Raw genomic sequence first — 21,077 nt, 5'->3', positions numbered from 1 at the left:
TAACCTGGACCTACCCAGACTAGGGAACGGTAGCGAGCAGGGTCTGTGGCAGCTGAGCATGTGAACAAGATGTAGATATGCAGAACTAGACTACACCGCACAACTTCCGGTATGAAGAAACAAAGTTTACTTAAATGATAGCACAGTACATAACAAGAACATAATGATGTCAGGATCCCGATTCCACATGTCTAGGAAGGGTACACGACTCAGACGTCAGACAATGGCGGGAGTCATCACGGGTTGATGCAGTCCAGGGTCATCTGGCACGGGCATACTTGGACAGCCAATCTTTCAGGCCTAGGACGTAGCACAGGCTCAGCAGGAGAACATCAGACACCGATCCCAGAAGGACGTCATCTCGGGGTGGACCTCAGGAACACAGGCAGAACATCAGGATCACAGGCTGGACATCAGGATCACAGGCTGGACATCAGGAACACAGGCTGGACATCAGGAACACAGGCTGGACATCAGGAACACAGGCTGGACATCAGGAACACAGGCTGGACATCAGGAACACAGGCAGGACATCAGGAACACAGGCAGGACATCAGGAACACAGGCAGGACATCAAGAACACAGGCAGGACATCAAGAACACAGGCTTAGATGGACGTCTGACGATGGCAGGAGTCATCACGGGTTGATGCAGTCCAGGGTCATCTGGCACGGGCATACTAGGACAGCCAATCTTTCAGGCCTAGGACGTAGCACAGGCTCAGCAGGAGAACATCAGACACCGATCCCAGAAGGACGTCATCTCGGGGTGGACCTCAGGACATCAGGAACACAGGCAGAACATCAGGATCACAGGCTGGACATCAGGAACACAGGCAGGACATCAGGAACACAGGCAGGACATCAGGAACACAGGCAGGACATCTGGAACACAGGCAGGACATCTGGAACACAGGCAGGACATCTGGAACACAGGCAGGACATCTGGAACACAGGCAGGACATCTGGAACACAGGCAGGACATCTGGAACACTGGCGTGGCAGCCCAGGTCATCGGCTGGGACACTGGCGTGGCAGCCCAGGAATCAGGACAACGGACACCGAAAGGACATCGGGAATATCGGAAAGACATCTGGGACACTGGCGTGGCAGCCCAGGTCATCGGCTGGGACACTGGCGTGGCAGCCCAGGAATCAGGACATCGGAAGGACATCAGACACAGGCTGGACACTGGCGTGGCAGCCCAGGTCATCGGCTGGGACACGGAGGGCACAGGACCAGGTAGCGGAGGTCATCAGGTTCGTAACTTCGGCCGTCAGGCTTCGGACATCAGACCTAGGAAGGAACTCAAGCGTGATGGTGCTAGCTCCGCTGGACTGGAACTGGTCCAGACAGGGTTAGCACCGCATGGAAGACTGAGCACAGAATAGTAAGAGCTCAGCAAGAACACCGAACTCCATCTTTGAAAGATGAGCCCGGAAAGTTCAGTCACAGGGTGCGGGGTACCAGACACAATAGGACTTTAAGAAACATAACAGAGACAGGTTCAGACAGGATCAGGTACTGGATATTCAGCCTCCAGGATAGGCGGATCTGGGTACTCTGCCCCCAGAACAGGCGGGTAAACAAGACACAAACGGATCTGGATATACGGCCTCCAGGATAGGCGGATCTGGGTACTCTGCCCCCAGAACAGGCGGATAAACAAGACACAAACGGATCTGGATATACGGCCTCCAGGATAGGCGGATCTGGGTACTCGGCCCCCAGAACAGGCGAGAGACAGGCATCAGCTCTCCCAGAACATACTGCAGACAGAACGGGAGCTGGATACCTCACAAGGCAAGACACAGAAACACAGTGCAATGCTCTGGCAACGCCCAGAAGCAAAGAGGAAGTTTATATAGGAGCTGCTCCTCAGCAATAGGCTGAGGAAGCAGCACAGGTGCACACTCAAACCCTGATAAAAGCAGGGTAGGTGTGGCCGCGCGCACCCTAAGCACAAACAGAAACCATTACAGCACTGATAGCACAGGAACTGTGGCTTAGGGCACCTGGCAGCGGCTGCTAGCCTGGACACACGTGGGAAGCCATGCACCAGCTGCAGAGGACCTCGCAAGCCAAGGCTAGCTTCCAAGCGGCAGCCAGGGACCGCACATGCGAGTGGCCATGCAGCAGAGCAAAGACATCACAGCACATGTACAGCTACGCAGCGGTGGCAGGGAACTGAGCAGAATCCATACAGGTAACAGACAACAGTATCCCTGCACATTAGGGGGAGAGGAGCAAGGGTTAAAGCAGAGACATGCAAAAGTAACGCCGAAGAAACGAGGTATAAACCCAGCGGCGTTACACCCACCATAGTGGGTAAACTGGGGGTCAGGCAGGAAGTTAGATCAGAAAGCTGACTGGGTTGGAACCAGGCAACACCTTGTGGCAGAGGGTGTTGTAGGGGAAGATACAGTAGGGTCTCTGTCAGGGGTGGGATCCTGACAGAGGCTTGGCAACGAGAACGAACGTAATGGGACCGTGCCTGCTCCGGGTAGCGGCGGTGCCCAAGAAAGGATTAGAAGAGAGATAGATTGTGCTGAGTGAGAAACGGGATCACGCAAAGGAGAAATACCAGTAGGAGTCGTGCTGTAAGATCGAAGCAACATCCTACTGAGGCGCACTACCGGTGGCCGGAACGCCGAGGGAGTAGAATAACATTCAGCTTCAAGCAATACTCCAAACAGCGGCAGGACAGTCAGTCTCAGGCGGGCTGTCTAACTCAAATCACCTATGAAGTCTTGGGAGGCAATTGTGGGAGAGGGGCGTCTCTAGGGTCCCGGAAGAACTCCAGGCCTACCCGTCAAACGGGTGCCGTTCCTACCCGAACCTCAGGGAGGGACGGAGGATTAGCAGAACATCATCTAGTCGAGTTGTGAGGGAACTTAAGAAACAGACACAACAGTTTTGGGGTACTTTCCGTAAGCGCAGCAGGGAAGGACTACAACACATAGCGCTAGGGGGAAGGCACAGATTTCCTCCTGTGAAGAGAACTCTGGAAGTGTCATTGGACCGGCCGGACTTGCGCAGCCTGGTGAGCCGTATTCTGGACTGAGGACTCAGAGATCTTCAGTAAAGAGGTAAAGAGACTGCAACCTGGTGTCCTCGTTATTTACCGCGACCTGCACCCCACAACTGCACCGTTACAACACCACTTATTGCAACGGACGTCCCCCACTGACAGACAGGGCCACGGACCGGGTCTAGCCACCGTGACAACCCCAGAACTGGACAGAGACTCTCAGAGGCCCGGCTCCGGGTGCCCCTCGGCCCTGCGGCGGTGTGGGGGCGCTCCAACTGGCTTAGGAGGATAGGAGTTCATATGAGAAGGAGGTTTGGAGGAGTTATCTGTGATTGTTGCTTGGTTTGTAAGTGTGATAATTCCCTTCGTCTCCTACTTTGGTTTTTCTCCCATCTTCCACTCTCTGATGCATTCCTCTGTTATATGTGAGTGAATATTTGTATGCCTGCTATTTTCAGTTACCCTTGTTTGTGTTGCCTTGTTCATCGGTTTGGTGTACTGCGTGCACAGTAGTGCCCCTCTTCCCTGGGTTGGGGAAGAAAACAGACAGAGGACTAACGTAGGAGGTAAGACAAGAGTGGCAGCCCCAGCATCTTCACCTTAATTTTTTTTGCTGAAATTCCAGGTGTTTGTATGTATTAGTCCAGTGGGCGGTCCCACTAGTTATTGTAAGTCATCCCTGTATTACATAGCTGTCAATCAATAGTAGGATCGCCCTCAGGACTCATGCATACAAACATTAGGGATGTCAATGAATAAAATTTGTGAAAAGTTTTAAAGTTATACTGAGTCTTTTCCAACAACCTATATGTCACCTGCTCAGCTTCTCCTTCAATATACAATGCTTTCCACAGATCAGACTACATGTACAACACGAAAGGCTACCTTTAAGATAGGAATTCAGCAAAGGCTCCTGTCCGAAGCCGAAAAACGGTTTGTGATCTATCAGTCTGTGAAATCTAATAAAGGTAATTTTATTTGCCATCTATTCAACTCTAAACCTCTTTTGAGCAGCACACAACACTTTGTCAAATTCCTAACTTATATTAACTGGCTCAACTCTAGAGAAGGTTCTCCTGTAGTGTCTTCTCCTACTACAAGTGAAACCTCCACACCGGTCACCTTTCACTACTGCACCAAATGAGCGCTTCCAGAATCTTAAGGTTCCCTTTAAGACACTGAGAATTCTACATGGATGACAGTTTTGGCAACTAAACAATTAACAGGAAGACCCTCAAGCTCATCTATATGTAAAGGTCCATCTCTAAAACTTTTTATAAGCATGCAGTGTGAAGATCCATCTCTAAAACTTTTCATAAGCACACTAAGGTCCTCATTCCTCAGGCACTTCCAAAAAGCCCAATAACAAAGCCCGTGGCTGCACATATCAAGAGCATATTTCCCATAAAAGCAATACATGAGGGGCTCCTGAAGAGGGGAGCCAGTGGATCCCATATTTTAATAGGTGATGGAAATCTGTGAATATTTCCACAAATTCTACAGCAAAAATGTTGGAAATTCACTTAAAGCGAACTTGTCATCGGTATATTGCTAACTATAGGCATTGTCAGGTTGGCAGTGTTAAACTCATTGAAATGATACATGAGGTGAAGAAATCCATCTTGTTGTTCTTGTAAGACATTTTCAATTAATGAGATGCTTGTGCTCCAGGGCAGGACTGTAGATAGAGTCTTATCTTCCTGCTTTAAGCCAGACAAACAAGGAAAGACCTGACCACAGGACACTCCGAAGCACAAATAGTCTGTCTCTCTCTCTCTTTCTCTCTCTCTCTCTATGATGAGGAACATGTTTCTGCTTCAGGGTGGGCCTGTGGGCAAGTCTTTCCTTGGTTTGTCTGGCTTTTAGCAGGAAGATAACCTACAGTCCCACCCTGGACCACGGGCATATAATTAACTGTAAACTTCTAACACTGATTACACAAGAACCACAAGACGGATTTCTTCACCCAAGGTATCTTTTTAATCAGTTTAACATTGGCAACCTAACAATGCCTGTAGTTTGCTTAGCAAAATTCTGCTGATAACTTTGCTTTAAGAAAAGACCATAGAAGCAACAAGCACCAAGTTCTTCTGTTTTAAGAATAAGCGGGGTGGTGGAGGACACTAGCACCAGAAGGACCTTCACATTAAAGAAGCACTTGCATCAAAGTTTTTATTCTCTTAATATATTGCAGTCATCATATTATATAGTACTGTGTACTTACAATTGCTTATTTTACCTTTCTACCCATGTAATTATTCTATTTTCTCTTCTCTATGTAGAAACATGAAGTCTCTTGTCCTTGCATTTATCATCCCCTCTTCAACTCCTGACCCAGCTGCTCCACTCCTCCCAGCTGCCATAGACTTTTTGCCATGACTCATGACTTGTGTATACAATATTGACCTCCTGCTTCTGCATAGAACTTATATTAGAAGGATTCAGCTAATCAGTTTTTAATCACGTGATGCCATAGACCTAATGGAAAAGAGAAGAATAAGCTGGGTAGAAAGGAAAAATTAGCAATTTTAATATATTGAGAGAATAACATTTTTGATGGGAGTGCTTCTTTAAGGGAAGCCAGTATAACCCTTATGTAGATAATGAGATTATGTGCATGTTTCCTCAAATATTACAAGAAAGATGTAGAATTTTAACTCAAGGAAGGAAGATAAAACAAATAGGACCCAAACCCTTCGCTCTCAGATGATATGGGATATTTTTTTTATTTTCGCTAACACTAGAAAGGACCCAATTTTAATCTTTTCTACGTGGCCCTCTGGCTCATACCGTACCCTACATATCACAATTTAGACGGTTACGGTCTAATGTGAAGTCATAAGCTGGATATAGAAATGAGATACCGTAAGTGATTTGTCATCTAAAAATTATCTGCTATGACCCCACCATATTCATGACCACATCATCAATATATCGTGGCAAACATCAGCACCCCTAGACACTTAATATAGATTTGATCACTATAGAAATTATGATAAGATCCACCAATGCCAATCTAATGTCACTGGCTAGCCTAAAATAACGAAAATGATTCTGATAGCCTGAAGAATTCTGGTAATAAAGTTATGTTGTAGATAATGTTGTGACTTTCCAAGAGAGAGGTGTAGTTTCAAGACGCTTTAAGACTCATCGATAGGGGTCCAACACCTGGAACCCTCCGCAATCAGATGTATGCAGCTCCCATGGAAGCCAGAATTACAAAATGGAGCTGTGGCACCTTAGTTCTGCACACTGTGAAGTGGCTACTATCTTGTACTGCAGATCATCTTCCATTCACTTCACTATAAGCTGAGCAGCAGTACTCAAGTATAACGAGCTATGATGTAATGGCTCCATACACCATCTACTTCCGGCTGCCGCAGGCACTGCAAGAAGTGGAGCATGGAGGGTGCTCGGTAGCGTATCCCAACTAGAGTTGGTGAAAATCGATTCACACGTCCCATGTCACCAACCATGGTAGTGGTCTATGGTCGCTGCAAGGGAGCAGGAATCACACCTTTCACCTGCAAGCAGTTGAGGCCCTTCTTTTGATTAGCCAACCTCGCATGTCATGAATGTTGTGGAGTAATGCACATGTGACACCGTGCAAGGCCAGCTAATCAAAATAAGAGCTGCCGGCAGGTAGGAGTCAGTACTCCCACTCCCGTGAGGCAGCCATAGGCCTCTGTCGTGGCCAATATATTGGGATGTGAGAATATATTCGCTCCAACTCTAATCCCAACCGATCTGATATTGTTGACCTATCCTGGACACCTCATTTTCACAGTTCTGTTTTTATGATTTTGAGAAAATGGAGGCAAGGGTTCAGAATGGCAATTCTACTTAAAAATGTAAAAGTGCTAAAAGGTTCCAATGATACCAACACAATCAGTACTTACTCCCTTAAGTGCCACTCTAGAGACTGAGACATGCATCAAATGCTGAATGAATGAATGAATGAATGAGTGTCAAAGAAGGACAGAGAGTGCTGCGTTGAGTCACCCTCAGGCTCATCCAAGGCACTTCTTGATGGGAACAAGTCTAAAGTAAAGGGAAGTGCCCATACGTGAGCCCTACTTCTGACTGGTAATGACTGGTGTTCTTCTGACAAGAAGGAGAAATCTACATACGAATAAGCGAAAGTCAATTTTCTTCCTCATAATTATCTTTGAGGAATATGAGGCCTTCAGAGCATCTTCTATAGTTGACCCATACAGGTTTACTATCATTAAATCTTAAAAATCTTTCATTCGTACAAGAAGATAACTACGGAGATCAAGATATATTTGTTTTAGCCGAAAGGGTTAGCAGCGATGATCACTCCAGTCACCCTATTAATCCACAAACCCAGCATACTTTCAAGAACACGTCCCAAAGGCCTGAAGGCAGCAAAGCAGAAAACAGCAAAAAAAATCAAACACAGCAGACAACTCTGGGAAGAAAAACAAGATTTGAAATTGTAATTCAGCCATCGTTTGCTTGACAATAAAGCCAATTTAAAGCCAGGATGTTAGGAATCTCGTGGTTTTGTCTTGCCTTCAGGAGCCAGCGTGACGTCATGTCAACTCATCACTAAGAGAATGAAGAACACGCAAATGTAGGTTGTGTTCCCGTACCAAGTGAGAAGACTCAATACAGAAACGTCATTGCAGGTAGCTTCTGGAAAAAGAAGCTACGAGGGGAAAGTGTAAGTGAAAACGAGCATTTTATAGGTTGACCAGTTGACTCATTGATATTGCAGCTAATATTGACCAATTCTAGCCAATTTTCTTCATGAATATTCCTATGATTCTTATTGATTTCAAACACTTTAAGGAACTGGGGATGTAATTGTTTTTTTTCACACTTATGTGCAGAAGATTGAACATGGAAGGTCGTAGCACAAGAACCATCTTCAATAATAATGTCGTAAGGAATGTCCCAGCTCTTTAAGAAAAAATGTCAAACTCTGGTCATAAGATATTGATAATTCTCCTGTTTTTTAACTTTTTTTTGTAAGAGTAGGAATTGGGATGGTTGGAAACAGAAGACCTATATTTGATCTTGACTTTGTGGCTGTCCTGTTCTTAGACCAACTGGACCATGTAGTAAAGAATTCTAAATACTGTATATATTTTTGGTCTACTTATATCTTAACATATTCTATCAACTCTTGGAAAATTGGCCAGGTACATTTCTCATCATAAGTTGTGGGACACCAAAAGATGGGACTGTTGTATGATAAGTAATAAAACCTGATGAGATGGTTGGTTTTGCTGTTCGGGAGACTAGTCGGACCAGCCAGTCCCCGGTGGCTCCTCCCTATCAATTCCACTGTGGTAGCAGGTCTCTACCTACAGTTACACGCAAGGAGAGACCCGTCAGTCACTGGAAGTGGACGGGGAGAAGCTACCAGGAATCTGCCTATCCGACTAGTCTCAAGAGTGGAAAAACAATCTTCCGGAATTTTTTTTCCCCTGCTACTGTTTCTGAATATAGTGCAAACAGTGAGGCATTAAATTACTCTAATTTAAAAAAAAAAATGCCATGTGTAGGCCAGATAGAAAGTAACATAGCCATGTGTTCTTCTAAAAACAGTGACACACTGTCACGGGGTACTGGGTAGACTCAGGCTGGTTAACCGGGCCCCTGCGATATCCCTCAGGCTAGGGAAAACCCTGTCTGTCCCTCTCCCAGAATTTACACTAATGGTGTGCTTGTCTGGGCCACCAGGCCTGACCCTGACTCCTGTTTCAGCCCTATGCTGAAACCTCCACCCGCCACCCAGTGATTAGACCACACACCAACCCCCACAGAAAGCACAGACAGGGAAAACTAAAAACGCACCACGCCGCAGACACACAGGAAAACACTATAATGTGCACAGGGCAAAACAAATACAAATATAGGAAGGAGAAATATGACAAAGGCTTATACACCATCAGATACAATATTTCTTCTCCAAGACCACCACTCCAGACCGAGATCACCAGGCACGAGGCACAAGCTATAATCGACAACGCCCAAAGTCCAGCAGAACTATTTAAAGGCAGTGGGCGTGACCCAGCCTCCAACCCGAGTACCAGCTAGATTAACCCCGGACAACCTAGATAAAATCTAGTCGGCGCCACTGAGCGTATAGTGGACGACTGCGGAATTACCGCTGTCTGTCAGACGCCCTAGAGTGAATAGTGTCCGACATGACACACACCTGTCCACAGGTTCGTGATGGTATTACAGCTCTGCACCTTTTTAAAGGAGCGCAGTTATAATATTAGACTCAACCTGTATGCAGCTGTACTACTGTTATTGTAAGAAAGCAGCCATGTCTATCTAATCCGGGACCAATTAGTTACGTTTTATATACACCTTGTGAAAGTATTCGGCCCCCTTGAACTTTTCAACCTTTTCCCACATATCATGCTTCAAACATAGAGATACCAAATGTAAATTTTTGGTGAAGAATTAACAAGTTGAACACAATTGTGAAGTTTAACGAAATTTATTGGTTATTTTAAATTTTTGTGGAAATTCAAAAACTGAAAAGTGGGGCGTGCAATATTATTCGGCCCCTTTACTTTCAGTGCAACAAACTCAATCCAGAAGTACATTGTGGATCTCTGAATGATCCAATGTTCTCCTAAATGCCTAATGATAATAAATATAATCCACCTGTGTGTAATCAAGTCTCCGTATAAATGCACCAGCTCTGTGATAGTCTCAGGGTTCTGTCTGAAGCACAGAGAGCATCATGAAGACCAAGGAACACAACAGGCAGGTCCGTGATACTGTTGTGGAGAAGTTTAAGGCCGGATTTGGATACAAAATGATTTCCAAAATTTTAAACATCCCAAGGAGCACTGTGCAAGCGATCATATTGAAATGGAAGGAGTATCATACCACTGCAAATCTACCAAGACCCGGCCGTCCCTCTAAACTTTCATCTCAAACAATGAGAAGACTGATCAGAGATGCAGTCAAGAGGCCCATGATCACTCTGGATGAACTGCAGAGATCTACAGCTGAGGTGGAGCAGTCTGTCCATAGGACAACAATCAGTAGTACACTGCACAAATCTGGCCTTTATGGAAGAATGGCAAGAAGAAAGCCATTTCTCAAAGATATCCATAAAAAGTATCGTTTAAAGTTTGCAAAAAGCCACCTGGGAGACACACCAAACATGTGGAAGAAGGTCCTCTGGTCAGATGAAACCAAAATTGAACTTTTTGGCAACAATGCCAAACGATATGTTTGCCGTAAAGGCAACACAGCTCATCACCCTGAACACACCATACCCACTGTCAAACATGGTGGTGGCAACATCATGGTTTGGGCCTGTTTTTCTTCAGCAGGGACAGGGAAGATGGTTAAAATTGATGGGAAGATGGATGGAGCCAAATACAGGACCATTCTTGAAGAAAGCCTGTTGGAGTCTGCAAAAGACCTGAGACTGGGACGGAGATTTGTCTTCCAACAAGACAATGATCCCAAACATAAAGCAAAATCTACAATGGAAAGGTTCACAAATAAACGTAACCAGATGTTAGAATGGCCAAGTCAAAGTCCAGACCTCAATCCAATCGAGAATCTGTGGAAAGAGCTGAAAACTGCTGTTCACAAACGATCTCCATCCAACCTCACTGAGTTCGAGCTGTTTGCCAAGGAAGAATGGGCAAGAATTTCAGTCTCTCGATGTACAAAACTGATAGAGACATACCCCAAGCAACTTGCAGCTGTAATCGCAGCAAAAGGTGGCGGAACAAAGTATTAAGTTAAAGGGGCCGAATAATATTGCACGCCCCTTTTCAGTTTTTGAATTTCCACAAAAATTTAAAATAACCAATAAATTTCGTTCAACTTCACAATTATGTTCCACTTGTTGTTGATTCTTCACCAAAAATTTACATTTGGTATTTTATGTTTGAAGCATGATATGTGGGAAAAGATTGAAAAGGCACTGTATATCTTACAATAGAAGTGCCATTCTTCCACATCTCATATTTTTTTGCACAGTAAATAATTCATATGAGTCATAAGACCTATCAACACTCTCATTCTTTTTTGCTGCAATTTTACCATGCAAGGCTAATTGTGTAATTGAATTAGAGGGGTTATCCTATCATAAAGTGATATCATATGCTTATGAAAATACATCATTTTCTGATTGGACCCCCAAGGATCTTGAAAATGAAGGTGTGCAGCACTGCATCCTCTTTACTGTTTTTCCCTCACAGATCAGTTTCTGGACATCTGTTATGCAGAAAACAGTGGCGACATCTCTGTTAGCGTCCCCCACCGCACAAGAAGACATTTGAAGGGGACATAGAACTACGCCAGTGATGTCCTCTTCATCCTCAGAATTGGTGAGGTTCTCAAAGATGGATCCCCACCAGTCATCAATTGATGGCATAGCCTAGGTTATCATCTAATAAAGGGATGGCAAATGTTTAGGCAACACCATAATAATTGAATTCCTGTCATCATCCAGATGCCCCAGATGTGCAGAGAACTGTAGCATGGTCCGGAGCTCAACCATGCAGGAGACATAGCTCTGCAACAGTACTGTGTCCCTTTCATCTTCAGAATTGGGGAGGTTCTCAAAGATGGATCCTCACCAGTTTCAAATTGATGGCATATACTAAGTTATTACATCTAATAAAGGGATAACATATGTTTAGGAAATGCCATCCCATAATAATTAAACTCAATCCTGAAAATAAATGCAGTATGGGTGAAGCATTGCACCCCCATCTCTGTTTTTGGCTATAGCTCAACATGCGCACCCCTCACTGTGCAAATAACTGAAGCATGGTCGGGAGCTCAAGGGTGCAGGAGACTCAGCTCTACACCTGTATTGTGTCCCCTTCATCCTCAGAATTGGTGAGGTTCTCAAAGACGGATCCCCCACCAGTCATAAAATGATGGTATATACTAGTCCTTCTTCATGAGATGTGAAAATCACTTTAAAATCCTTCCTGTTGCCTGTTTCCAAAAACTTTTGAGCCACAACAGTGCTAGTTTTGATACCATTATTGGGAAATTCATGTGCAGAGCTCAGTTGTACAATGAATGTTAAGATCAATCTGAGTCATAGGAAAACATTTGCAGGGGTCAATAATCCATCAATTTTCTCTGTTCACTTTCTGAGAAGCCATATTCTCTTCTCTCTCAAACAAAAAAAATTGTTAGAATTAACCCAAATGATACTACAGTTGAAAGAAAATTCATCTCCGAACTCAAAATCTCACCAAAAACAGAACAATACTACCAGCTGAATATCGGTACTACCCTCTTTGATCCATACATTAGAGTTAACCCTTCTTGAAATAAGAGGTCAGGCGGAATATTGGCTCAATAACTCCTGGAAAACCCCAAGGAGAAAGACATCTCCATTTTCATTCGGTCATCCATTTTTTCCACTCCAAAAAAACCCATCTAGAACTAGGGTAGCAATCAAATGCCTGTAGGGACTTAAGAGCATATTCAAATTTATCATGGAGGAAACTCAAAAGCATTTCACCTTTCATACACTAGATTTAAGAAATTATGTTAGTGCTACAGATGTATCCTTGTCTAGTAGAACAATCCACATACTCAGTTCGATCTCTTGATAATACCACCATTATAGATTATTATTATTACCGTATTTATTTATATAGCACCATTGATTCCATGGTGCAGTACATGAGAAGGAGTTACGTACAAATTACAGATATCACTTACAGTAAGCAAACTAAAGGTACCTTCACACGAAACGACTTTGTAACGATATCGCTAGCGATCCGTGACGTTGCAGCGTCCTGGCTAGCGATATCGTTTAGTTTGACAGGCAGCAGCGATCAGGATCCTGCTGTGATGTCGCTGGTCGCTGAATAAAGTTCAGAACTTTATTTGGTCGTCCGATCGCCGTGTATCGTTGTGTTTGACAGCAAAAGCAACGATACCAGCGATATTTTACACTGGTAACCAGGGTAAACATCGGGTTGCTAAGCGCAGGGCCGCGCTTAGTAACCCGATGTTTACCCTGGTTACCAGCGTAAAATGTAAAAAAAACAAACAGTACATACTTACATGCATCCCCCGCCGTCTGCTTATCACACTGACTGAGCGCCGCAAAGTGAAAGTGAAAGCACAGCACAGCGGTGACGTCACCGCTCTGCTGTTAGGGCCGGCGCTCAGTCAGTGCAGTAAGCGGACGCTGGGGGACGCATGTAAGTATGTACTGTTTGTTTTTTTTACATTTTACGCTGGTAACCAGGGTAAACATCGGGTTACTAAGCGCGGCCCTGCGCTTAGCAACCCGATGTTTACCCTGGTTACCCGGGGACCTCGGCATCGTTGGTCGCTGGAGAGCGGTCTGTGTGACAGCTCTCCAGCGACCCAACAGCGACGCTGCAGCGATCGGCATCGTTGTCGCTATCGCTGCAGCGTCGCTTCGTGTGAAGGTACCTTTACAATTACAGACTGATACAGAGGGGCGAGGACCCTGCCCTTGCGGGCTTACATTCTACAGGATGGTGGGGAAGGAGACAGTAGGTCGGGGGTTGCAGTAGCTCTGATGGTGTTGAGGTGGCCATGTGGTCATTACAGGCTGTAAGCTTTCTTGAAGAGATGGGTTTTCAGGTTCTGTTTGAAGGATCCAAATGTGGTGGATAACCGGACGTGTTGGGGCACAGAATTCCAGAGGATGGGGGATATTCGGGAGAAATCTTGGAGGCGATTGGGTGAGGAGCGAATAAGTGCGGAGGAGAGAAGGAGGTCTTGGGAGGACTGGAGATTATGTGAGGGAAGATATTGAGAGATTAGTACGGAAATATACGGAGGACAAAGGTTATGGATGGCTTTGTAGGTTAGTGTTAGTAGTTTAAACTGGATTCGCTGGGAAATTGGGAGCAAGTGAAGGGATTTGCAAAGAAGGGAAGCAGGAGTGTAGCGAGGAGAGAGATTAATTAGTCGGGCAGCAGAGTTAAGGATGGACTGGAGAGGTGCGAGAGTGTTAGAGGGTAGGCCACAGAGGAGGATATTGCAGTAGTCGATGCGTGAGATGATTACGGCATGCACAAGCATTTTGGTAGAGTGAGGATTGAGGAAAGGACGGATTTTGGAAATATTTTTGAGCTGGTGGCGACAGGAGGTGGCGAGAGCTTGGATGTGCGGTTTGAAGGACAGGGCAGAGTCAAGGGTTACATCGAGGCAGCAGATTTTGGGGACAGGGGTAAGTGTGATTTCATTTATTGTGATAGATAAATCAGGTAGGGAAGATGTGCGAGATGGAGGAAAGATAATCAGTTCAGGTTTGTACACATTGAGCTTGAGGAAGCGAGAGGAGAAGAAGGAGGATATGGCTAATAGACACTCTGGGATTCTGGAGAGCAGAGAGGTGACATCTGGGCCAGAGAGGTAGCTTTGAGCATCATCAGCATATAGATGATACTGGAAGCCATAGGACTTTATGATTTGTCCCAGGCCAAGGGTATAGATTGAGAAGAGAAGGGGTCCTTGGACAGAGCCTTGATGGACATCAACAGAGAGGGGGCGAGATGTTTTCATTTTATAGGACAATGTGATGACCAGTTGAGCATTCAATTGGGGAAATAAAGACCACTCATGATCACCATAAGAAATGGCCATGGAGAGTTTTTTGGGGTTGGGCCAGCAACATCTGTGAACTTTTTCATGGAAGTCTGAAGACAGCCAAGTGACCATTGGTGCTGGTGGTGAGACATCTGCCTGTCTACGGTTCAACCCAATTTCCTGGTATGGTCATGTCAATTTTCAATGTTCATCAAGAATGATGTAAAAATCCTGGAAACGGATATTTTTTAATTGCTATAAAATACCAATGGCATACCTTTCATTTAACAAAATAGATATTTAGTGTTAAAAAAAATATTATTTTTTATATGTATTCTACCTGCCTTCTATCTATCTATCTATCTATCTATCTATCTATCTATCTATCTATCTATCTATCTATCTATCTATCTATCTATCTATCTATCTGTCTATCTATTATATATCTATCATTCATCTATCCATTATCTATCTATCTTTTATCTATCTATTGATCTATCTAGCTATCTATCTATTATGTATCTATTATCTCCCTAACATCTTTCCGTTTTTACTTTTACCCATTTGCCTTTTTTCATGTCTACCCAGTTATTCCTTGAATTCTAACACATTGTTGTCATCTAGAACAACACACAAAGCAATAAACGCCTTTCCACCATTTTCCACCATCCCCCAAAAAAAGAAGCAAGTCATTTTCTTTTAAAATCAATGGCTTCAAACATGAAATAATGCATGAGGCAGTGTGCCACGGGGCATCTGTATGTCTCCTCCGCTCTGGACATGCTTCTACACTGCAAACACAAATTACTTCCTCCGCCAACCCCAAGCGTTATAATGTGCTTTATCAACATGTTGCTTGTACACTTAGAATCAAAGCATATAGAAGCTGGGAAAGTGGAGCAGGCGTAGATCTGGGGGGATAATATAGAGCCAAAGTATCCGGAATAGTGGAACGTGACTGGTGGTAATTATGTGTTGTGAACCCATAGGTCTCCAAAGCTCTAAGTAGGTCACAATGAAAGAGATTGGTTACAATCTGGTTGAATTGTATGTAAAGTAGGGGACTAGTTGGTTGTTGACAAGCCAAGGAAATGACTGGTGGCAGAGTTAATTAGCCGCATGCAGCAGAGCTCAGTTTATCACTTGGCACAGATCATGGTTATGCTATTTAGATGGCCGTAGATAGCTTATGATCTGATTGAAAACAGATGTATCTCTATATACTGTATGGGTGGGATTAGGCTGTGTTCACAGCTGAGTTGGAGGCTTTGTTCAAGATTTTGGGAAAAATGGCACAAAAAACTAGAAACTATGACGGAAACCTGTAGGAACCTATTAGGTTCTTCAGGTGAAGTTGGTGCCCTTCCTTCATTTTTTTGTTCCATCCCACAGGTTCAAGTCCTCCTAACGACCAGCTTCATAATAGTGTCCAAACCCAAATGGGGCAAATACGTTTATGGATGACTTTGCCAACTACATGGACAATCCAGTTTCAAAAATATGAATAAAAACATTTTTAATTAGTGACTCCTCTCTGCTACTATGGTATATTAATTTGGATTTGGGTTTTTAAAATATTTTAAAGGAATATATCATGGTTACGTAAGGGATTTCATGTGCCCATAGAAGGGGAACTCTCCACTCGCTCCGTTATTGCTCACAGGTGGTTGGGAACACAATCCCTTTGAGGTAGAAAACCAAGCGAGCATGATGAGCCTGATGCATTGTGACTGGCGGAGGGACAAGAAGGAGGTAGAAGGACCACACCGAAGCTAATGGGAGAGAAAAACACCATCAAATACAGAAACAAAGAAACAAACGCTTATGCCCAATGCACAAAACAGGAATGAACGATAATGGTCACCCATCATGGGACATAAGAAACGAGAGACGACCTCTAGACGAAGACTATGACAACCATAGGTTAACCCCAAAATGTGCACAGAGAGGGAGTCTCATAAGGAACAAGCAGCAAAGTGGTCACCATGCCATCATATGGCATAACGTAACCACTGGGAGACATCGCACTGTGGTCTCCCCAGGATCTGGTTCAACTCTAGCAGAAGTGGATCACTATATGGTGTGGATGTAAGGATTGCAGGAGGCGTAGACAAGGATATAGAAGATCCGGATAACAGGTGGTGGAGGAAGAGACTGTGTAAGTGGCGGAGGGGATGGAGGAATGAGCCCCTACTTAGGAAAGGCCAAGAGATGTAATGTGGGCATAATAATGGGATGATTCACAGACATATGAAAGGAAATACAGCCATTTTCTTATGGCGAGCTAATATTGCATACATGGAGAGAGATAGGTGGATGGATAAAGAGATAGATAGATAATATATAGATAATAGATAGAATAAATAATAGATAATAGCTAGTAGATAGATGATAGATAGATAATAGATATATAATAGACAAATAGATAGATAGATAAGATACATAGATAGATAGATAGAGAGATAGATAATAGATAGATAATAGACAGATAGATAATAGATAGATAAATAGATAATAGATAATAGGCATATGGATAGATAGATAGATAATAGATAAAAGATTGATGATAGATAGATAGATAGATAGATAGATAGATAGATAATAGATAGATAGATAGATAGATAGATAGATAGATAGTTGCATAGATGGGAGACAGATAATTAGTAGATCAGTGGACATATTACCTCTATATATTATTGCATTAGACATAGTCTCAGTACAGACACTATAACCTGTTACAGGTGCTTCCTCCATGACTATTTGCTGCCTATTCCCCAACCCTGTAGATGAGGCTCAGATCCTCCATGAGTCCTTTCCCTTATTTACCATATTCCTTTAAATTTCCCCCAAGAATAATGGAGGAACCTGATAACTAAGAATACAGCCTGCCTTCCCCTTGTTACACAATAGGTGTGATGATGATGATGGCCGTCAATAGACTTCACCTATGTGGCAGGAGAGCTGAGATCTGCTGTCATCTGCCCCTTCTCCCCCCCACCTCCTTCTCACCTTTTCTCAGCAGTTAATGGGTTAATTGTGCGTGCCAAGAGTGGGGGGTGGGAGGGGGGAGTCGTGATTGAGAGGCATCAAATGCCATCATAATGGGTTATTCAAAGCTGGTAGCATTTAGTATGGGGGGGGGGTGAATGTTATTGGGGTGGGAAATGGGGGGATAGGAGAAGGGGGCTAAGTAGATGGGGGGCACCATGGGGGCAGTGGACGGATGAGCTGCTGTGAGTGAGCAGGAAGTGCTGGACACATCTCACAAACTTTGGGCATTTTAATTACCTTCACATTGCGATAGCATTAAAATAAATAAAACAAATAATCAAACTATAGCCACCATCATAGAACATAAATAAATACATTGCAATTCCTCCTTCTGCCTCCTTAACCCCCCTAAATGCCAGCCCCCTTCACATTTTATTTTATAAAACATGAAAAAAAAAAAAAAAGAAACTTACCGATCTGGATAATGTTTGGAAAATTGGGGAAATTGACCCCAAGTACTGCCCCTAGGAAGCTGGTGCAGATAAAGGCAAAGATGTGCTGCATATTTCCTTTTGCATTGGCGGAGAATAAAGGATCAGCCCTACTTCCCAAGCAAAGATTTTGGATTTTTATTTTCTTTCTTGCCCCTGAAGTGTCTTGTATTCCTGGCCTTCCTTGTCTCCTTCCTAGGTGTTGGGAATCCAAGGGTTGGTGGTGCTGCTGATGGTGGAGATGCAGGAGGTGGTGGTGGAGGGAGAAGCTGTTGATGCTGTTGTCAGTTTTTGGTGTCTCTCTCCTTGGTGCTGAATACAAGGCTGGTGTCCCTGGGCTTCTGTGCCTCCCTGCTACACTCTGCCTCTTCCTTCCTCCATCCACTTCTTAAATTGCTGTCTTAACATCAACTGACAGAAGGATTAACCGAACACAGAAGGAAAGGGAGAGAGCCCTCCTCATTCACACACAGGCACACACCAGCACGCACATTACTCTCTCCCTCCGCACTCCATCATGCTAATGTGCTTTTATTACTGTAGCCAAGCAACTGCCTCACATTCCCCAACCCCTCTCCATCCTCCTGATAGGAGCCAATGTTCTGTGTCTGAGGGTAATCTCTGCGTCCTCCTGTCCCCAATGCACCCCCACACCCCCTCCTATAGCGCTCCCTCCTGTGCCTCTCCTCTGTGACAAAGACACTGGCAAAAAGGGGAAACCTGCCCGTTACTATAGAATGCACTGCACATGTAGCAGAGCTGTGTGTGTTACATAGTGTTTCTTTCATATAAAGGCCATAGGCTATGTTCCCATTTGGCGTATAGGCTGGGGGCATCTCATTCTTTATGCCTATTAATTACCATAAAAAAGAAAGGATAGAGCAATAATTTATATATTTTTAATATTGACTATTATTTTTTTTATTTTTATTATATTTGTATATTATTGCACTTATACACAGTATTATATATATATATATATATATATATATATATATATATATATATATATAAATAATAGATAAGAAATATATACCTACATATGTGTTTACATTTATTATTATTATTTATGTTTGCATATTTATTATATACAGTATATATAACATAAGAAATATATACATGCATATGTGTTTATATTTATTATTATTATTATTATTATTATTTATGTTTGCATGTTTATATTTATTATATATAGGATATATAACATAAGTAATATATACATGCATATGTGTTTATATTTATTATTATTATTTATGTTTGCATTTCTATATTTATTATATACAGTATATATAACATAAGAAATATATATATGCATGTGTTTCTATTTATTATTATTATTTTTGTTTGCATTTTTATATTTATTATATACAGTATAACATAAGAAATATACACATACATATGTGTTTATTATTGTTATTATTATTATTATTTGTTTGTATGTTTATATTTATTAAATATGCATATTAATGCATTTATACACAGTATATTATATATACAAAAGATACATATATACATACATATGTGTTGATATTTATTATTATTTATGCTTACATTTTTTATTTATTATATATGCATATTATTGCATTTGTACACAGTATATAATATATATATATATATATATATATATATATATATATATAAGATAAGAAATATGTACATACACGTGTGTTTACATTTATTATCATTATTATTACTATTATTTATGATTTCATATTTATATTATTATATATGTATATTACTTTATTTCTATACAGTCTAATATATATATATATATATATATATATATATATATATATATATATGTAGCGATGCAGTGACCCCTGTTACAGCTAGGGGGCGCTGTATGTGCTCCCCAACACACGCATGGAGGCGTAATGGGGATAGTGAGATAGTGTCCGACATTGTGGTGAACGGCCATTATGTGTCTCAGAGGAGGGGGTCTTCTGCGCTGTAAGTTTCACTTGTATGGGGAGCTGCTCCTTGCGATGCAACCCAGAGTATTTTGTCTTTGGTGCACATGAGCAATAAAATGTTGTTTAGTGCATCTGGGTCCGGGTTGCCGGGTAGCTATGAGAGATGGGAGGGTCTGGCTACCCACATACATTACCACTGGGTGAGGGTGCTCACTGTACCCCTTTTTCCTGTGGGAAGTGCGGGTGTTTGAGGACCTGCGGTGATGTCAGGATCACGTGACCAGCCCATGTGATCTATACCTCACCTGTGGGTGTGGTTACAAGGTACATAATGTGGCCAGGGTGTGGGTCACATGTTCCTGTATGCTGTCTGAGTGTGGACCTGAATGGTTCTGTGCTGGAAGGTCCTGTTAGCCTAAGTGTTGGGAGTGTTGTCTCCCTGTAGAACACGTGGTGGGACTCTGGTACTGGTGGCCTGGGGTGTTGGACAGTCCCAGCCAGGGACGGACGTCCTGAATATCACCTGGACAGGTCACCTGTGGTGAGGACCTTGGATTGACGAGGAGTCAGCCTGTGGGGTTTATGGAGTAATAAAACCCAGCTGAACTTTAGAAGAAATACGGTCTATGTGTTATATCGCTGCCAAGCGAGTTTTCCCCAACACGTTAGTGAGCGCTATCTCACTATATATATATATATATATATATATATATATATATATATATATATATATATATATACATATACAGTGGGCATGGAAAGTATTCACATTCCTTTAAATTTTTCACTCTGTTTCATTGCAGCCATTTGGTAAATTCAAAAAAGTTCATATTTTTCTCATTAATGTACCCTCTGCACCCCATCTTGACTGAAAAAAACAGAAATGTAATTTTTTGCAAATTAAAAAAGAAAAAACAAAATATCACATGGTCATAAGTATTCAGACCCTTTGCTCAGACACTCATATGTAAGTCATATGCTGTCCATTTCCTTGTGATCCTCCCTGAGATGGTTCTACTCCTTCATTGGAGTCCAGCTGTGTTTAATTAAACTGATAGGACTTAATTTGGAAAGGCGCACACCTGTCTATATAAGAGCT

The 21,077-nt window shown here is 42.9% G+C and overlaps 1 protein-coding gene across 4 annotated transcripts in view; it reads right to left on the bottom strand.

Moving 5' to 3' along the window:
* The window catches only part of GRIA1 (glutamate ionotropic receptor AMPA type subunit 1), a 325,697-nt gene extending 306,931 nt beyond the window's left edge, over positions 1–18,766 (bottom strand). For all 4 annotated transcript variants that reach the window (XM_077266385.1, XM_077266386.1, XM_077266387.1 and 1 more), the window contains exon 1: positions 18,048–18,766. In XM_077266385.1, coding sequence (XP_077122500.1) covers positions 18,048–18,138 — 91 coding nt within the window. In that variant the 5' untranslated portion in view covers positions 18,139–18,766. The remainder of the gene's footprint in view (positions 1–18,047) is intronic.
* Positions 18,767–21,077: the final 2,311 nt, after the last annotated feature.

This window comes from Ranitomeya variabilis, chromosome 5 (assembly GCF_051348905.1).
Source record: "Ranitomeya variabilis isolate aRanVar5 chromosome 5, aRanVar5.hap1, whole genome shotgun sequence".
Taxonomy (NCBI): domain Eukaryota; kingdom Metazoa; phylum Chordata; class Amphibia; order Anura; family Dendrobatidae; genus Ranitomeya; species Ranitomeya variabilis.
This window is presented reverse-complemented; position numbering and strand designations above follow the sequence as displayed.